We start from the raw sequence: 16176 nt of genomic DNA on the forward strand, positions 1-16176 counted from the left end.
ACGGGGAGGGGCTATTGTCATCACAACACAAAAATCTTGTGAATGCAATAAAGGCGGAAGTCGTTCTGAATTTGTAGTAAATGCATCTATGGTATCACTTTGAAATCCTAGGTGAGTTCAAATCTCACTGACCTTAATGTCAAGGTAAAAGTCAGAGGTCGAGTTTTCTGAAAATCATTCAAGAGAAAGTCACCCAGGAGATAGATAGATATATATATATATAAAAACACCCAGCACGCCCCTGCGGGCGGTTTATCCTTCAAGCTCGGGTCCTCTACCAGAGGCCTGGGAGCTTGAGGGTCCTGCGCAGTATCTTAGCTGTTCCCAGGACTGCGCTCTTCTGGACAGAGATCTCCGATGTTGTTCCCGGGATCTGCTGGAGCCACTCGCCTAGCTTGGGAGTCACCGCACCTAGTGCTCCGATTACCACGGGGACCACCGTTACCTTCACCCTCCACATCCTCTCGAGCTCTTCTCTGAGCCCTTGGTATTTCTCCAGCTTCTCGTGTTCCTTCTTCCTGATATTGCTGTCATTCGGAACCGCTACATCGATCACTACGGCCGTCTTCTTCTGTTTGTCTACCACCACTATGTCCGGTTGGTTAGCCACCACCATTTTGTCCGTCTGTATCTGGAAGTCCCACAGGATCTTAGCTCGGTCATTCTCCACCACCCTTGGGGGCATCTCCCATTTTGACCTTGGGACTTCCAGGTTATACTCGGCACAGATGTTCCTGTACACTATGCCGGCCACTTGGTTATGGCATTCCATGTATGCCTTGCCTGCTAGCATCTTGCACCCTGCTGTTATGTGCTGGATTGTCTCTGGGGCATCTTTACACAGCCTGCACCTGGGGTCTTGCCTGGTGTGATAGACCCCAGCCTCTATGGATCTTGTACTCAGAGCTTGTTCTTGTGCTGCCATGATTAGTGCCTCTGTGCTGTCTTTCAGTCCAGCTTTGTCCAGCCATTGGTAGGATTTCTGGATATCAGCCACCTCCTCTATCTGCCGGTGGTACATACCGTGCAGGGGCCTGTCCTTCCATGATGGTTCCTCGTCTCCCTCCTCTTTCTTGGGTTTCTGCTGCCTGAGGTATTCACTGAGCACTCGGTCAGTTGGGGCCATCTTCCCAATGTATTCTTGGATGTTCGTTGTCTCATCCCCGGCCCCCTTCCTTCCACTTAGCGTACAGCCTCAGGGTGCTGGACTTGGGGTGAAACCCTCCATGCATGGTAAGGAGCTTTCTTGTCTTTATGTCAGTGGCTTCTATCTCCTCCTTTGGCCAGCCTATTACCCCAGCAGGGTACCTGATCACGGGCAGGGCGTACGTGTTGATGGCCCGGATCTTGTTCTTACCGTTCAGCTGACTCCTCAGGACTTGCCTGACCCTCTGCAGGTATTTGGTGGTTGCAGCTTTTCTAGCGGCCTCTTCATGGTTCCCATTCGCCTGCGGGATCCCCAGGTACTTGTAACTGTCCTCTATGTCTGCAATGTTGCCTTCTGGTAGTTCAATCCCCTCAGTTCTGACTACCTTCCCTCTCTTTGTTACCATCCGACTACACTTCTCCAGTCCGAACGACATTCCAGTGTCATTGCTGTATAGCCTGGTAGTGTGGATCAGTGAATCGATGTCTCGTTCACTCTTGGCATACAGCTTGATGTCATCCATGTACAGGAGGTGGCTGACAACTGCTCCATTCCGTAGTCGGTATCCGTAGCCAGTCTTGTTAATGATCTCACTGAGGGGGTTCAGGCCTATGCAGAACAGCAGTGGGGACAGAGCATCTCCTTGGTAGATCCCGCACTTGATGGTGACTTGTGCTATGGGCTTGGAGTTGGCCTCTAGTGTTGTACGCCACATCCCCATTGAGTTCCTGATGAAGGCTCTTAGGGTCCCATTGATCTTGTACAATTCTAGGCATTCCAGTATCCAGCTGTGGGGCATTGAGTCATAGGCCTTCTTGTAATCAATCCAGGCAGTGCACAGGTTGGTCAGTCTGGTCTTGCAGTCTCTGCTGACTGTTCTGTCTACCAGTAGCTGGTGTTTTGCGCCTCTGGTATTCTTGCCAATTCCTTTCTGTGTCCCGCTCATGTATTGACCCATGTGCCTGTTCATCTTAGCCGATATGATGCCTGACAGGAGCTTCCATGTAGTACTGAGGCAGGTTATTGGTCGGTAGTTGGAGGGGACCGGTCCCTTCTTGGGGTCCTTGGGGATCAGGACCGTCCGACCTTCGGTTAGCCATTCCGGGTGTCTCTCGTTAACTAGCAGCTGGTTCATTTGTGCTGCCAGACGCTCATGGAGTGCAGTCAGCTTCTTCAGGCAGTAGGCGTGAACCATGTCGGGCCCTGGTGCTGTCCAACTCTTCATACTGGAGACCCTTTCTTGGATATCTGCCACTGTGATGGTTACTGGGACCCTGTTCAGGGAGGTCGCTATGGTCTGCCCTCAGATCCACTAGCCACTGAGCATTGCCGTTATGGGTTGCGTCCTTCTCCCATATGCTCTTCCAGTATTGCTCCGTCTCCAGCCTTGGTGGTGCTGTTCTCTTATTGTTCCCTTGCCACTGAGAGTACACCTTTGCTGGTTCTGTGGAGAACAGCTGGTTTATTCTCCTGCCTTCTATCTCTCTGGTGTACCTCCTCAAGCGGCTGGCCAAGGCTGTGAGTCTTTGCTTGGCAGTTTCCAAGGCCTCAGGTATGGACAGTTTGCTGTATTTCTTATGCACCTTCTTTGCCGCACCTTTCTGCAACTCCGTTAGTTGGCTAACCTCCCTCCATGCTACTTTGATCTTGCCCTCTAGCCTCCTTCTCCATGGAGGGTACTGCCCCTTGTGGCTGTTCAACTTGTAGCCAAGCATCTCACTGTTTCAACACAATGTTGTGTAGCAACCTCTGCTGTAGATTCCAGGGCTGTCTAATTGGCTTGTGGTTCTCCATATAATATAACCACCACCTACTACGATCTGAAAGAAACATCATGACACAAGAAGGCATTGCCTTGAGACCACCAACAGTCTACATTGCTGCATTGGTGCCTTTGGGGGTTGATGTTCAACCTGTCGATTTAGACCCGAAATAGCCACAATGAAGTGAACCCTAATACGAAATTTGCAGCTGTCACTGTCAGTTTTCATAGTAACTGAAGGCATCGGCTTAACTTTGTGCTGAACATTGGGGGGGGGGGGGTGTCAAGCTCTCTGTCTAAATGAATGAATAAATCTATTCCCAGAGGATTAAACATGCAACTATTTTGCTGATAATAATTGAAATGAGTAAAGAAAATCCTATTTATGCTAGATAATTCATAATTGTATTGGGGGGGGGGGGGGGGGGGGTATATCGGTTGGGTCTGATTATTTGGGGGGGGGGGGGGGGGGGGGAGTCTAACCCCCTTGGAAATTATGCCCCTGGCTGAAGGGGCACACTGAATTCTACATTCTACCTCTCACTAAATGAGGAAGGAGGCTGAGATTGTCCTTATTTGCAACAAGTGCAACACTAATGAACTCCTGCCTTGAAATTTGAAAACTATACAATACATCTATACAAGAAGAGCTGTTGTGTTTGAGTATGCCTGCTCCTGAACTGGGGCAAATATAAACCAGCTGTCCAATAATGTAAGAATTCACATGCCTCTCGTCTGCAGAAGCAAGAATGTAACCATAATGGTGCATGTAATGCATGTCGATGCAAACTATTTTAAAATGGTGTAGGTGTCCATGTTTTAGGAATAAGGAAGTGATTTTCTCCAGATGTGATATGACTTACTGCCTCAGAGCCTGAGCCTTCAGAGAATCTGTGACAAACTCCATTGAACTTTGAGGGCCATTACCTTAATTGGAGAATGTATCCTTTGGAGAGTGTGGTTAACAACCAAGGATCAGAGACCAAGACCTCCCAGCTGAGGTGTTGCAGAAAGAAGAGGATGGGATTGTCAAGGGGGCCGGAGGCCTGTACAAAACTGGACCCAAGTGCGGGACGAAGTGCGGAAGCAGGATAGTTGAACTAAAGTAGTGGTTTTACTTACAAAGGCCAAGGACAACAAGGAGAGACAAACATAGGAACTTGACGTGGCCTGATATATAATATAGGGCTTGGTGGGGGGAACACTAGTGGAGGAACAAAACCAAGAACCTTGCCTTAACACACAATACAGTACAGGGCAGGTGATCCTAGCACAGCAGCCGGAGACACGTTACTTAAACGGAGACTGAAGTGGTGCTCACGGAGTGTATTAGAGGGAGAGAGAGAGGAAAGGAATTAGTGGGTGCATGGGTTGGTCCTGGAGCTATAGTTATTGCTGGAATGGAGTGGCTTACTTGGCCAGGATGAGGCTGAGGCTAAGGAGGAAGGCAGAGATCCGAGTGGATGGGTTTGTGTCCAGAGTCTAGCAGGTAAACCGAAGTGATGATGTCGTAGTATAGCAGGTGAGTTGAGCTAGGAGAAAAGACAACAAGGTAAACGTATAAGGATCTTGGATCTTGAGCTTAGCATTAGAGCCTGTTACTAACTTGGGTGAGTTGATGAACTGGTGGCGAGGTGGTAGTGAAGTTGGCCATAAATACCCTCAATTGACTGTCCAGGATTAATCGCAGGTGCACTGCCCAGGTGAGAGGATGGTAGGCCCGCCCTAAGGTGGTTACAGGAGGCAGGGATCCACACCGGCCACACCCAGCTGCTCACACGGTCAATGACAGTACCCCCCCTTCAAGGAATGCCTCCCAGCAGCTGGTTAGCCTCGACGCAACCTGTAACAATCAGAAACAAGAGAGCTGACAAGAATGAAAGACCTGGGGACCCAGGCGTGCTCTTCAGGGCCATGCCCCTCCCAATTCACCAGGTACTGTCGCAACTGACCATGCCAGCGGACGTCCAGGATCCTTCGGACTGTACAGGCCGGATGACCCTCAACAAGCTGGGTGGATAGAGGGGGGTCGGCCGGCGAGCACAACGGACTCGTGAGCTCTGGCTTTACTCAGGAAAAGTGGAAGGTAGGACGGATCTTTATGGCAGCAGGAAGTTTCAGTTTGAGTGTGGATGGAGGGATGACTGTGTCTACCTCATAGGGTCCAATCAAACGGGGTACAAGCTTGCCAGTCACAGACCTGAGAGGTACGTCCCTGGTGGAAAGCCATACCTTTTGTCCAGGTGTGTACCTGGGTGCCGGTGTGCGGAGGGCCGCGTAGTACCGCTGGTGGGCAACTGCTTTCTGTAACATTTCCCTCATTCTACGACAGATGTTGCAGCAGCGTCTTAAGTGGTGTTGCACGGAGGGCACAGGCGAGGTCTGCCTCATCCTCAGGAAACAGGGGTGGTTGATAGCCAAGGGATACCTCAAAAGGTGACAGACCAGTAGAGGAGGAAATATGTGCATTGTTTGCATACTCCACCCAGGGGAGAAGGCAGCCGGGTTTGTGAGTGGCGACACAACAGATTCCAGTTCTTAATTTAAATGTTCAGTCTGGCCGTTGGTGGCCATTGGTGATGTCTGGAACTTAGGTTTACACGGGCTCCAAGGGCTGTGCAGAATGAATTCCATACCTGAGACACAAACTGCGGCCCCCAGTCAGAAGTGATCTCGGACAGGATTCCATGGAGCCTGAATACATGGTCTACCATGAGCTGGGCTGTCTCAGCAGCTGAGGGGAGTTTTTCCAGGGCCACGAAGTGAGCTGACTTGGAGAATCTGTCAATGATAGAGAGGATTACTGATTTCCCAGATGAGGCCAGTAAACCGGTGACAAATTCTAATGCTATGTGAGACCAGGGACGTGAGGGTAAAGTTAAGGGTTTGAGGAGGCCTGCTGTGTCGAGGTTTTGCTGTGGGCACAGGTGGAGCAGGCAGCAACATACTCCTTTACATCCTTTTCTAAGGTCCTCCACCAAAATGGCGTTTTATTAGCAAGATGGTTCTACAACACCCCAGGGAACTGCTGAGAACTTAGCAGTGTGGACCCATCTCAGAACCGCAGCCCGAACTGCCGAGGGGACATACATGCGACCCAGGGGACCAGACCCCAGATCAGGCTCATCTTGCAGAGCCTGCTGGATGGTCTCGTTAATCTCCCAGGTTTCATGGCTAACAACTCCCGGTCTCCTACATTATAGTTTTGCTCCGAGAGAGAGAGAGAGAGAAGAGAGAGAGGCAAGAGAAAAAGGTGCATGCCTGTAACTTGGCTTTAGGACCTGAATATTGTGACAAAACAGCCCCAATCCCTGAATCTGAAGCATCTACCTCTATGATGAAAGGCATAGTGGAGTTTGGATGAATAGGGTCTGAGGTGAGCAGATGTTCCAGTCTTTTGAAATTGGCCTCAGCCTCTGGGTTCCAGAGAAAAGGTTGTTTGGTGGAGGTGAGAGTGGTGAGGGGTGCAGATACATGGCTATATTTTCATATGAAGCGGTGATAGAAATGGGCTAATTCAAGAAAGCGTTTGAGGTGTTTACAGGACGTTGGGGTAGGCCATTCCGCCATGGCTTGGATCTTGGCGGGGTCTGTCTTCACCTGCCCTTCTGCAAGAACATAACCAAGAAAAGTCACTGAGAGGGAGTGAAATTCACGCTTTTTAGCTTTAACCTAGAGTCTGTTTTTCAGCAGGCGCTGTAGGACGGCTTGGACGTGAACTTGGTGTTCCTCTCTATTCCTGGAAAAGATCAAGATGTCATCCAGATAGACAAGTACAAATTAGTTTAGAAAGTCTCTTAGTACATCATTGATCAGAGCTTGGAATACTTATGGTGTATTTGTGAGTCCAAAAGGCATGACTAAATATTCAAAATGGCCCAGTGGTGTGTTAAAGGCTTTCTTCCATTCTTTCTTCTCCCGGATGCGGATTAGATGGTAAGCATTGCAGAGATCTAGTTTTGTGAAAATGGTGGAACTGATTAGCGGGAGGGGTTTTTGTTTTTTATGGTTATTTCATTGAGGCCCCTGTAATCTATGCATGGCCTAAGGGTCTTATCCTTCTTTTCAACGAAGAAAAGTGTGTGGTGCCTCTGTGTTGCTGATCACCTTGTCAGATACACATTTTCAAAGACGCACATATTGTGGTCTTCCTGTCAGGTAATTAACAATCCAGGACACGAGAGGCATCCACCTGCGTCGTTGTCAGCTTATCACCAAGCAGGGTCAGCCTGATGGTGTTGAATGCACTGGAAGTTGAAAAACATGACTCTCACAGTGCTCGCTAGCTGGTCCAGATGGGCGTAGACACAATTGAGCAGGTAGATGATGGCATCCTGCGGTATGAGGCAGCGCTGGTAAGCAAACTGAAGAGAATCCTTATGTGGCCTCACAATAGGTCGGAACTGGTCAAGAATGAGTCTTTCCAGGGTCTTCATGATGTCAGTGCCACAGGCCTGTAATCCTGGGGGCCACTGGGACGTGGTGTCTTTGGTACAGGAAAGAGGTATAATGTCTCTGCAGACTCAGACTCAGTACCCAGTCTTTGGGTGTCTTATTTCAAGATGTTCAAAATGCAGGCTGCAAAGAGACTTGACAAAGGTGGCCCAACTGAAAGCAGGATCACAGAGGGTTTCTGAGCAATGGGTGTGTGGGGTGAAAAGTGTTGCAACACAATGGTTTAGTTGAAGGAATGTGGCATAAGTCAGAAAACTGTTACCTGACTTTGTTCACTTGCACACTACTTTCCAATCCTGTTGGGCTCCAGGGTAAAACATCTTTCTATCCATAACAACATCTTTCCATTGCAGCACGGTGGCACAGTGGTTAGCACTGTTGCCGCACAGCAAAAAGGTCCTGAGTTCAATTCCACCATCAGGTCTTTCTGTGTGGAGTTTGCATGTTCTCCCCGTGTTTGCGTGGGTTCTCTCCGGGTACTCCGGCTTCCTCCCACTGTCCAAAGACGTGCAGCTTGTGGGGATAGGTTAATTGGATAATCCAAATTGCCACTAGGTGTGAATGTGCGAGTGAATGTGAGTGCGAATGGTTGTCTGTCTCTGTGTGTTGGCCCTGCGACAGACTGGCGACCTGTCCAGGGTGTACCCCGCCTCTCGCCCTATGACAGCTGGGATAGGCTCCAGCGCCCCCCGCGCCCCTGAAAAGGATAAGCGGAAGCGAATGGATGGATGGATGAACAATGGATAACCAGTATTGCACACTTTCTTTGTCAGTCAGCATAAAATAAATTGAACCATATTTTACTTCATTTAACTAAAAATTGACCGACCGTGTTGTAGAGCAAAGGCTTTGTTTTTCACTGTCTTGACTCGAGCTGAAGGATAACCTATCCCTTAAATTTGAGATAATAGGGAGAGTCAGTAGCACACTGCTGTAAAGAATGAGTAAGTTGGATTCGTAACACCAGATAAAACGAAAGCTACAGAGCAACAATTACAAAAAGGGAATGTAACATAGTTATCATGTATTATGTTCTTTGTGTTTTAAAAAAAGGAAACAAAAAAAACATGACTATTCATCAAACTGCTAAATACTAAAGTGGCATTGTTGTAAAAATGTTTGCATTCCATTATTACTCTTTTCTAGCACGTGTTATATTTTATAAGAACGATTTTTACTCTTTAAGTGTGATAAATAAAACAAACGTTCTGAAATTTTGGTGGAACTGATCTACCGTGCCCTTTAACAAGTATTATCCAGAGTCCCGATTTTGTAGTTTTTTTGTATATTTGTCATACTTTATGTTTCAGATCATCAAACAGTTTTTACCCCGCAGTGGTAAAAAGGTTAATGGAATATTGTCATCACCCTACTGGACACTCAGCTGTGTGAACGGGATAACTTGAGAATGAGGGAATGTAGGAATTTTAAATTGACACCATGAATGCATTTACTAAAAATCTCAGACAAGTTTGTATCTTGGTGAATGGAGATCAGGTGATCAGAGGTCAGGTTTTCTGAAATCTAGTCAACACCATAACTCGGGAAAGGTCACCTAGGATTTTCAAATTGATGCCATAGGTCTATCTCTTAAAAGAGGTCTAGTTTTCTAACAATACACAGTTTTTAAATTATCTTTCATTTATCAAGCTGTCCACACCTGCCCTTGTTAAATCACGAAATAACTATTATCAATCACATTTTTGGGAAGGCTGAGTTTAGTTTATCTGATTACTGTCAGACCTGTGCAATCAAATAATCACTTAATTAGAACCTATGTGACAAAGTGAAGTAGACTAAAAGATCTCACAAAGTATATAATATCATGCCACAATCTAAAAAAATGAAAGTGACTGGGCAAAAACAGCAACCATGGGAGAGTTCCAATGTGAAAAAAGCAACATTTTTGTCAAATTTGAGTGGCATTACATCTGGCATAAAATTAACATAGTATTTCATGAAAAGAAGATTATACAAACAGCCAAACATTGTGCTGGTAGTTTGATGGTACCTGGGACCTGGATGTCTTGATGTAATTGATGAAAACACGAGTTGTGCTCTCTGCTGTCTGGCCATCAGTTCATTTCTCGAAGATCAAGTGCACTCAGGTTATGCAGGATGACACCAGAAGGTCCACCTCTGAATGACTCAAAAACAAAAATAAAGCTGTTGGAGCGGCCTCCACTGTCAAGACTTAAGTCAGATTTAGATGCTTTGGCATGGCCTTAAACAGCCTGTTCGTGCTCACAAACCCTGCAGTGTGGCTGAATTAAAATAATTTTGGAAAGAAAAACAGGCCACAGGGATGTGCAAGAATGATCGCTATTCATCACAAATACATGATTGCAGTTCTTGCTGCCAACCAGTTATAAGGTTGTGCCACTTTCTTACATGAGGCCTGGTGGTTTGGATAGCTTTTTCCCCCCGTAACATGTTTACTTGGGTTATTTTTATTTTGTCGAATATTAGAATTTGTTTGATCTGAAACTTTTAAGTTGAACAAATATGCAAAAAATTAAGAAATTGGGAAGGGGGCGAATACTTGTAACTGTATGTATCTGCACTACAAAAGTAGTGCCCTGGTTTCAGATGTATACATTTTCTCTCTCTCAGCTCAGTTCAGTGTGTTTTCTTATTGTATGGATGTATTCTTGTAATGTCATGATAGTGATGTATTAAGTCACTGTAAAGTGTTGCATATTCCTTCTTTTTCTTTCCCATTCCATCGTTCAAAGCAGCATTCTCACCCAGACAGAGCAGTCGGCCTCAGCTATGCCATTTTATTACTACAACAGAAAGCAGTAACCAACCAAAGAGCTGAAATCCAGTCCTGACTCTAAAATGCTGCAGTGTAGGGACCAGCCCACCATGAACTGTTGTCACTGCCTACTGCTCATCCAAAAGTGTGTGTGTGTGTGTGTGTGTGTGTGTGTGTGTGTGCGTGTGTGTTTGTGTGTGTGTGTGTTTGTGCGTGTGTGCGTGTGTGTTTTCCATGGCCATACATTCTTCACTAACTGAAAGAAAACACAACAATATTACCGCCTCCTCTTTTAATACTTCATTCTCCATCTTCTTGTGTGTCTCTCCCTTTCCTATATGTTGTCTGCTTTTGTTTCCTCTGGTGTGACTTTTTTCTGCGTACGTGTGTCTGTTTATATGAATGTGTGTGTGCATTTATGTATGTGCTTGATCATGCCTGTGTTATTGTGTGTACATTTGTGCATACCTCTGTATGTGCTTGTGAAAATGTGTGTCCGTATGTACATGTGTGTAACCTGTATATGGGCGTGTGCGGTGTGTGCGTGTGTGTTTCTTTTCTCTGGCCAGGTGAGAAGGTCATGCAGGATGATGAGTTCACTTGTGACCTTTTCCGCTTCCTGCAGCTGCTCTGTGAAGGACACAACTCAGGTGTGCATAAGTTCTCTACAGTGAATTTCACAGGAAAATGGCTAAACATTTTAATTTGTGAAAATTTACCAGTACTCTCACAAAAACATTTTCACTGTTTATGGCTAGATCGTTAATGGGTTGAACCATGTTTTAAAAGAATAGTAGATACCTTAATGCTTAATGTGATTTTATATATGTGAATTACTGCTGGTTATTATGGATGGACTTGTAGTAGAACCAACTGTGATTTCTAAGACATAGCATGGAGCAAAGTATGACATAGATTTGAACTGTGAGACATACTGTATTTATTCAGTTGAACACATTCCACGCAGAATTTTATGGTATCTTATTTCAGACTTTCAGAACTACTTGAGGACTCAAACGGGAAACAACACAACCGTTAACATCATTATCTCCACTGTTGACTACCTTCTAAGAGTTCAGGTCAGCTTCTTTTACCCACTACTGACAAACATTTCTCATACAGTTTAGACTAAAATAAAAAAGAGGGAATACTGACCACTTTCCTAAAGAACAACACCCTCACTCTGGCCTGCAAAGGCAAAATGCAGTAACGATCCATCTCATCAGCACACTTTCTGCACTCACTGCCATAGAACTGAACCACACAGCTAAAGTCACAGAAAGACGGGTAAAGCTTTTGAAATACAGCAAACTGTGAATGTGTCTGCCTTTTATGTCTCCATTTCATTGAATTGGAAGGTCTTTCTTTAAGGTTCAGTGAGTTCATCTGATTTTGAGAAAGAATGTTTAGATGGTGTAAATGGTCATTACAAAAAAAATACATGTTAAACAATATTTTGGTAGCTGTTTTGATGATATGTTATGAGGGTTAATGCCAATAAGTGACTTTTATAACTTGTGCTTAGATAGCAGCTCAGCTGATAACATACTGCAAACAAGTTATTGACTCTTGTGAGTTCAGTGTAATTGGTAAAACTATAACATAGTTTATTTAGCTAAAAATGTTTTAATCAATATTATTATTATGATTTCCTTTTATTTCTCTTTTGAATACTACTGCTACTACTTTGCCACAAATCAAAATCAAAATAGCCCTCTCATGTTTCTTCTTATCCTCCTGCTTCATTCTCCTCCAGGAGTCCATCAGTGATTTCTACTGGTATTATTCTGGGAAAGATGTGATTGATGAGCAGGGCCAGCGGAATTTCTCCAAGGCAATAAATGTGGCCAAGCAGGTTTTCAATACCCTCACTGAGTACATCCAGGTAAGGGCATACAATACAGTCATCAGTGTTAAAATGAACATGAAACATTACATGTATAAAGGCTAATTTCAGTGATGGTCAAAAATTGTCATACATTTAACGTTTTTCTTGCTGGATTTAAGAAATAAGTGTTTAGAGCCTGTTTAGCGCCATCTTGTGCCAGTACAAAACATGACATCACTTGGTTGGTTTAATGCTAATAGGCTTATCTCCGTTTCTGTTAGCTAATTAGTGACAAAACTCATACCTCAGAAACATTAAAACGATAAAGCAGCCAAAGGGGATCACTTTACCTTGGTTTTAAAGCTGGAGTACCTCAAGGCTCCATACTTAGACCAGTTTTACTTTCTTTACATTTTAATTACTAACCCAATGTCTGTCATAACATCAATACCCAGCTGTATGCAGATAATTCTGTTATTTTTACACAGACAAAGGCCGATATGGAAGTTTATAAAAAAACTCATATAGAAACTGTTTTGCTAATTGGCCCTTTTCCTTCCATCATTGTCACAGACTTCAGAAGTACTTCTGAAAAATGGCCTTTTGGCTAATTCATATTTACATTCATATGTTCATCTTAATATGCACAGTCCCATTTAAGCAAATACATTTAAAACAATTAAATGCATACACGTAGTCATTCATGTCCACTTTAAATCACTACTATACAGTCATGTTATAGGTACTAAGTCATAGAGTTTATAGTTTGTTTCTATTTTTGTTTTTTACTGTAGTGACAGCTGTTGCTTAATTAGAAGTAAAAAATTGGAAAACAAGCAGACTGATAAACCTGCAATGATCTTCCCAGCATTGGGGCAGTAATGGGACCCAGTGATCTGTAATATTATGTCCAATAAAATGGACAGTTTTAAAGTCACATTCATTTCGTGAAAAAGCTTCATTTGAGTCATTTTCTGAGGTTGTATCTGTAAAATACATTCACACTTATTAATGCTTTTCTAGGGTCCATGCACCGGCAACCAGCAGAGTTTAGCCCATAGTCGACTGTGGGATGCTGTGGTTGGCTTTCTACATGTTTTTGCTCACATGCAGATGAAATTGTCTCAGGTACGTAAATTTAGTGATGGGTGTCTGCAGACTCAGGCTCTGAGATAATGATCAATGCCACTAGACATAACACAGTTGGCAACTTGTGGATTATTTTTCCCAAGAATCATTTTCATTATATTCTATAAAAAACAAAGATCACTCATAAATATCTCTGATTCTCAAAAAAATCGCGAGACACTACCAATATCTGTGCTTCAGGGTATTATTGGCCAGTGATGTGAGTCTAATGTGATAGGCATTATATCTGAACGAAGTCTACCAGTCAGTCACAAGTTTAGGGTCATCTGTTCTTTCAGTTAAGAACTCTTAAAAATCAGAATAAATTATGTCTCCCTTTAGTTTTAGAACATGTTTTCCTGGAACTTCAAGGCTGGTAGTTTTGCTGGTATGTTGGTTCCTTATTAGCGTAGACTGAGATCCATAACCAGAGCTCTCTTAGCTCTTTCAGCTATTTCCTTTCTTATCTCAGGTGTCCGTGTTTTTTCATGCCAGCCCCATAGCTTTAGCTCTACATGCCTAATCTAAACATCTAAATGTGCTTTATATCAAATTGCTTATAAATAATTACAACTATATCTTCAGTACAATGGTTGATCATCATTGCAGAACCCATTTATATGTGGAGGAGTTTATAACAAGATATATGTTACCATTTTAAAAGAAGAAGAATTATTCATTTCACTAAGTAAGTTTTTAAAAAAGTTGCACTTTGCCAAAATAGCTTTACTGACCAAATTCACCCAACAGCACAAAAGCATTAAACTGATATGTATAGTGCCTGCTGAGTTGAATCATGGTGAAGTGTACCAAAATTTGGGGCCAAAGACAGGAAACATATACATCTTAGCACTTCATGTTAGACTTTTGACTGACCACTGTCATTCCATCACACTCTTTGTTACTTTTTAACACATCATGAGCACATGTGGCTGCTGAATTCTTTAAACATTTTATGTTATTTTAATTTATTTTGCCTCAGGACTCCAGTCAGATCGAGTTACTGAAGGAACTGATGGATCTGCAGAAAGACATGGTGGTTATGCTGCTGTCTATGTTAGAGGGTAGGTTTGCTTTAACAAATCATCATGAAAGAAATCATAGAAATACAGGTTTGGGTATTGAAATTCATTATCTCAGGTGTCTCAGAGGTTAGCGGTGTCACGGTGTTGCAGAAGTGCAGTTCTACAACATTTCCTACAAAATGATCGTCCTCCCAAAACTAGTTTAAGTGAGGGAACATTGCCGTTAAGGGCATTACAAGTTACATTTTGCTACAGTACCTTGTGAATAAATACACTGAACATCTCTGTGAAGCTTGTCTTCTTTGTGAAATTGAATTTCTTCTGTATGTTGCCACAAAAAACAAGGTAACTAGTTCTGTGTTGTTGTTTTTTTCTTTTCTTTCTTTTTTAGTTCTACCACAGTGATTTTAGGGAACAGAGTGAAGAAACCACAAATGTGTGGTGGTCTTAGTGTATTCTTAGGTTGCAAATGTGCTGTTTTGTCCTGCCAGGTAATGTGGTGAATGGGACCATTGGAAAGCAGATGGTGGATATGTTGGTTGAGTCCTCCAACAATGTAGAGATGATCCTTAAGTTCTTCGACATGTTCCTCAAACTGAAGGACCTGACCTCCTCAGATGGGTTCAAGGAATATGACCCTGACGGAAAAGGCAAGGCTCTGAAAACATGTGGACAAAAGAACTGTGTCAGAGGAGGTTTAAAACTCTGCAGCTTGAATCAGTTATTGATTCCTCGCACCTCAGCACTCGGTGATCCCTGCTCTGCAACTTTATGTCACTGCAACTGTCACTTTGTGGCTGACTTGCTGTGGCTTCCACTTTACATTATTACCACTTATAGCCGATCACGCAATCAAGCATGGGAAGAAATTTCAGATACTGATTTGTCGAAATGGTAGTATTCAATTGCATTACCATGCTCAAATTCAGGTAATTCTTTAGAATGACCCATTCTTTCAGTATTGTTTGTAAAGCCAGACTGCATGCCAAGGTGCTTGATTTTATACACTGTGACAATGTGACAGAAAACACCTGAATTCAAAGACTGAGAGGTGGAAGCCAGTCCATGTAATTTATTTTTCTATAAGTTGTTGTGGAATTACATCATTTGAATCCAGGAAGATTTCCAAGTTTATAGATTTGTGTTTGACCTAACAGGTGTCATCTCCAAGAGGGACTTTCATAAAGCCATGGAGAGCCATAAACACTACACCCAGTCAGAGACGGAGTACCTGCTGTCATGTGCTGAAACTGATGAGAATGAACTTCTTGACTATGAAGAGTTTGTGGAGCGCTTTCATGAGCCAGCCAAGGTAAGTAATCAAAAAACACAAACTGATTACATTTTTGAGAGTTCTCACCAGGACTCAGGACTTTTATTGAATTTTCTGTTTGTTTTTTCTTTTTGTCTTCCCATACTTTGGAGTTGAGGATATTTAAAAATCAAGATGAGAGTGTAACTGATCATTTTATAGCTCTTGTTTTGAAACAAACACCCTTTTTAATACATCTAGTTTTTCAAAATATTATTGGGCAGTCAGTTAAAAGAACTGGGCAGCCTGCCCAAGTAGTCTTTTTTCACTAGCCGGGCCCACATCCTCAGTTTAGGTTTGACAGCGTTTTAGTAGGTAAAGGTGATGCTTGGACATGAATTGAGCTGTGGTTTGGGGAAGGCCTTGAAGGGGACTGGCGACGGCTCCCGGGTCTGGCAGATCGCCGTGTACTAAATAAAAGTGAAGTTAAAGAATTGAGAACAAGGAGGGAGGGTGGGGCACGTAAACGAGAATGAACGGTTTGCAGAACTGGGGGAACCTATATAGATGACAACCGGAAGGAGCGTGTTTGGGGGCGTGGTCCCGCTCCTGAAATTCCGATACATAATCTCCAATATCATAATAATAATAATAATAATAATAATAATAATAATAATAATGGATTGGATTTATATAGCGCTTTTCGGGGCCCTCAAAGCGCTTTACAATTCCACTATTCATTCACTCTCACATTCACACACTGGTGGAGGCAGCTACAGTTGTAGCCACAGCTGCCCTGGGGCAGACTGACAGAAGCGAGG

At 43.7% G+C, this 16176-nt stretch overlaps 1 protein-coding gene across 1 annotated transcript in view; it reads left to right on the forward strand.

Annotated features, from left to right (window-relative positions):
* LOC146663001 (ryanodine receptor 2-like) overlaps positions 1–16176 on the forward strand; it is a 313610-nt gene that overhangs the window by 251559 nt on the left and 45875 nt on the right. Inside the window, exons 90-96 of the mRNA XM_085415589.1 lie at positions 10692–10772; positions 11113–11201; positions 11879–12007; positions 12974–13078; positions 14061–14142; positions 14595–14753; positions 15261–15415. Of these exons, the coding sequence (XP_085271715.1) occupies positions 10692–10772; positions 11113–11201; positions 11879–12007; positions 12974–13078; positions 14061–14142; positions 14595–14753; positions 15261–15415 (800 nt within the window). The remainder of the gene's footprint in view (positions 1–10691; positions 10773–11112; positions 11202–11878; positions 12008–12973; positions 13079–14060; positions 14143–14594; positions 14754–15260; positions 15416–16176) is intronic.

This window comes from Rhamphochromis longiceps, linkage group LG8 (genome assembly GCF_057381845.1).
Source record: "Rhamphochromis longiceps isolate RC_006_pf linkage group LG8, R_longiceps_female_GT1.1, whole genome shotgun sequence".
NCBI classification, from domain to species: domain Eukaryota; kingdom Metazoa; phylum Chordata; class Actinopteri; order Cichliformes; family Cichlidae; genus Rhamphochromis; species Rhamphochromis longiceps.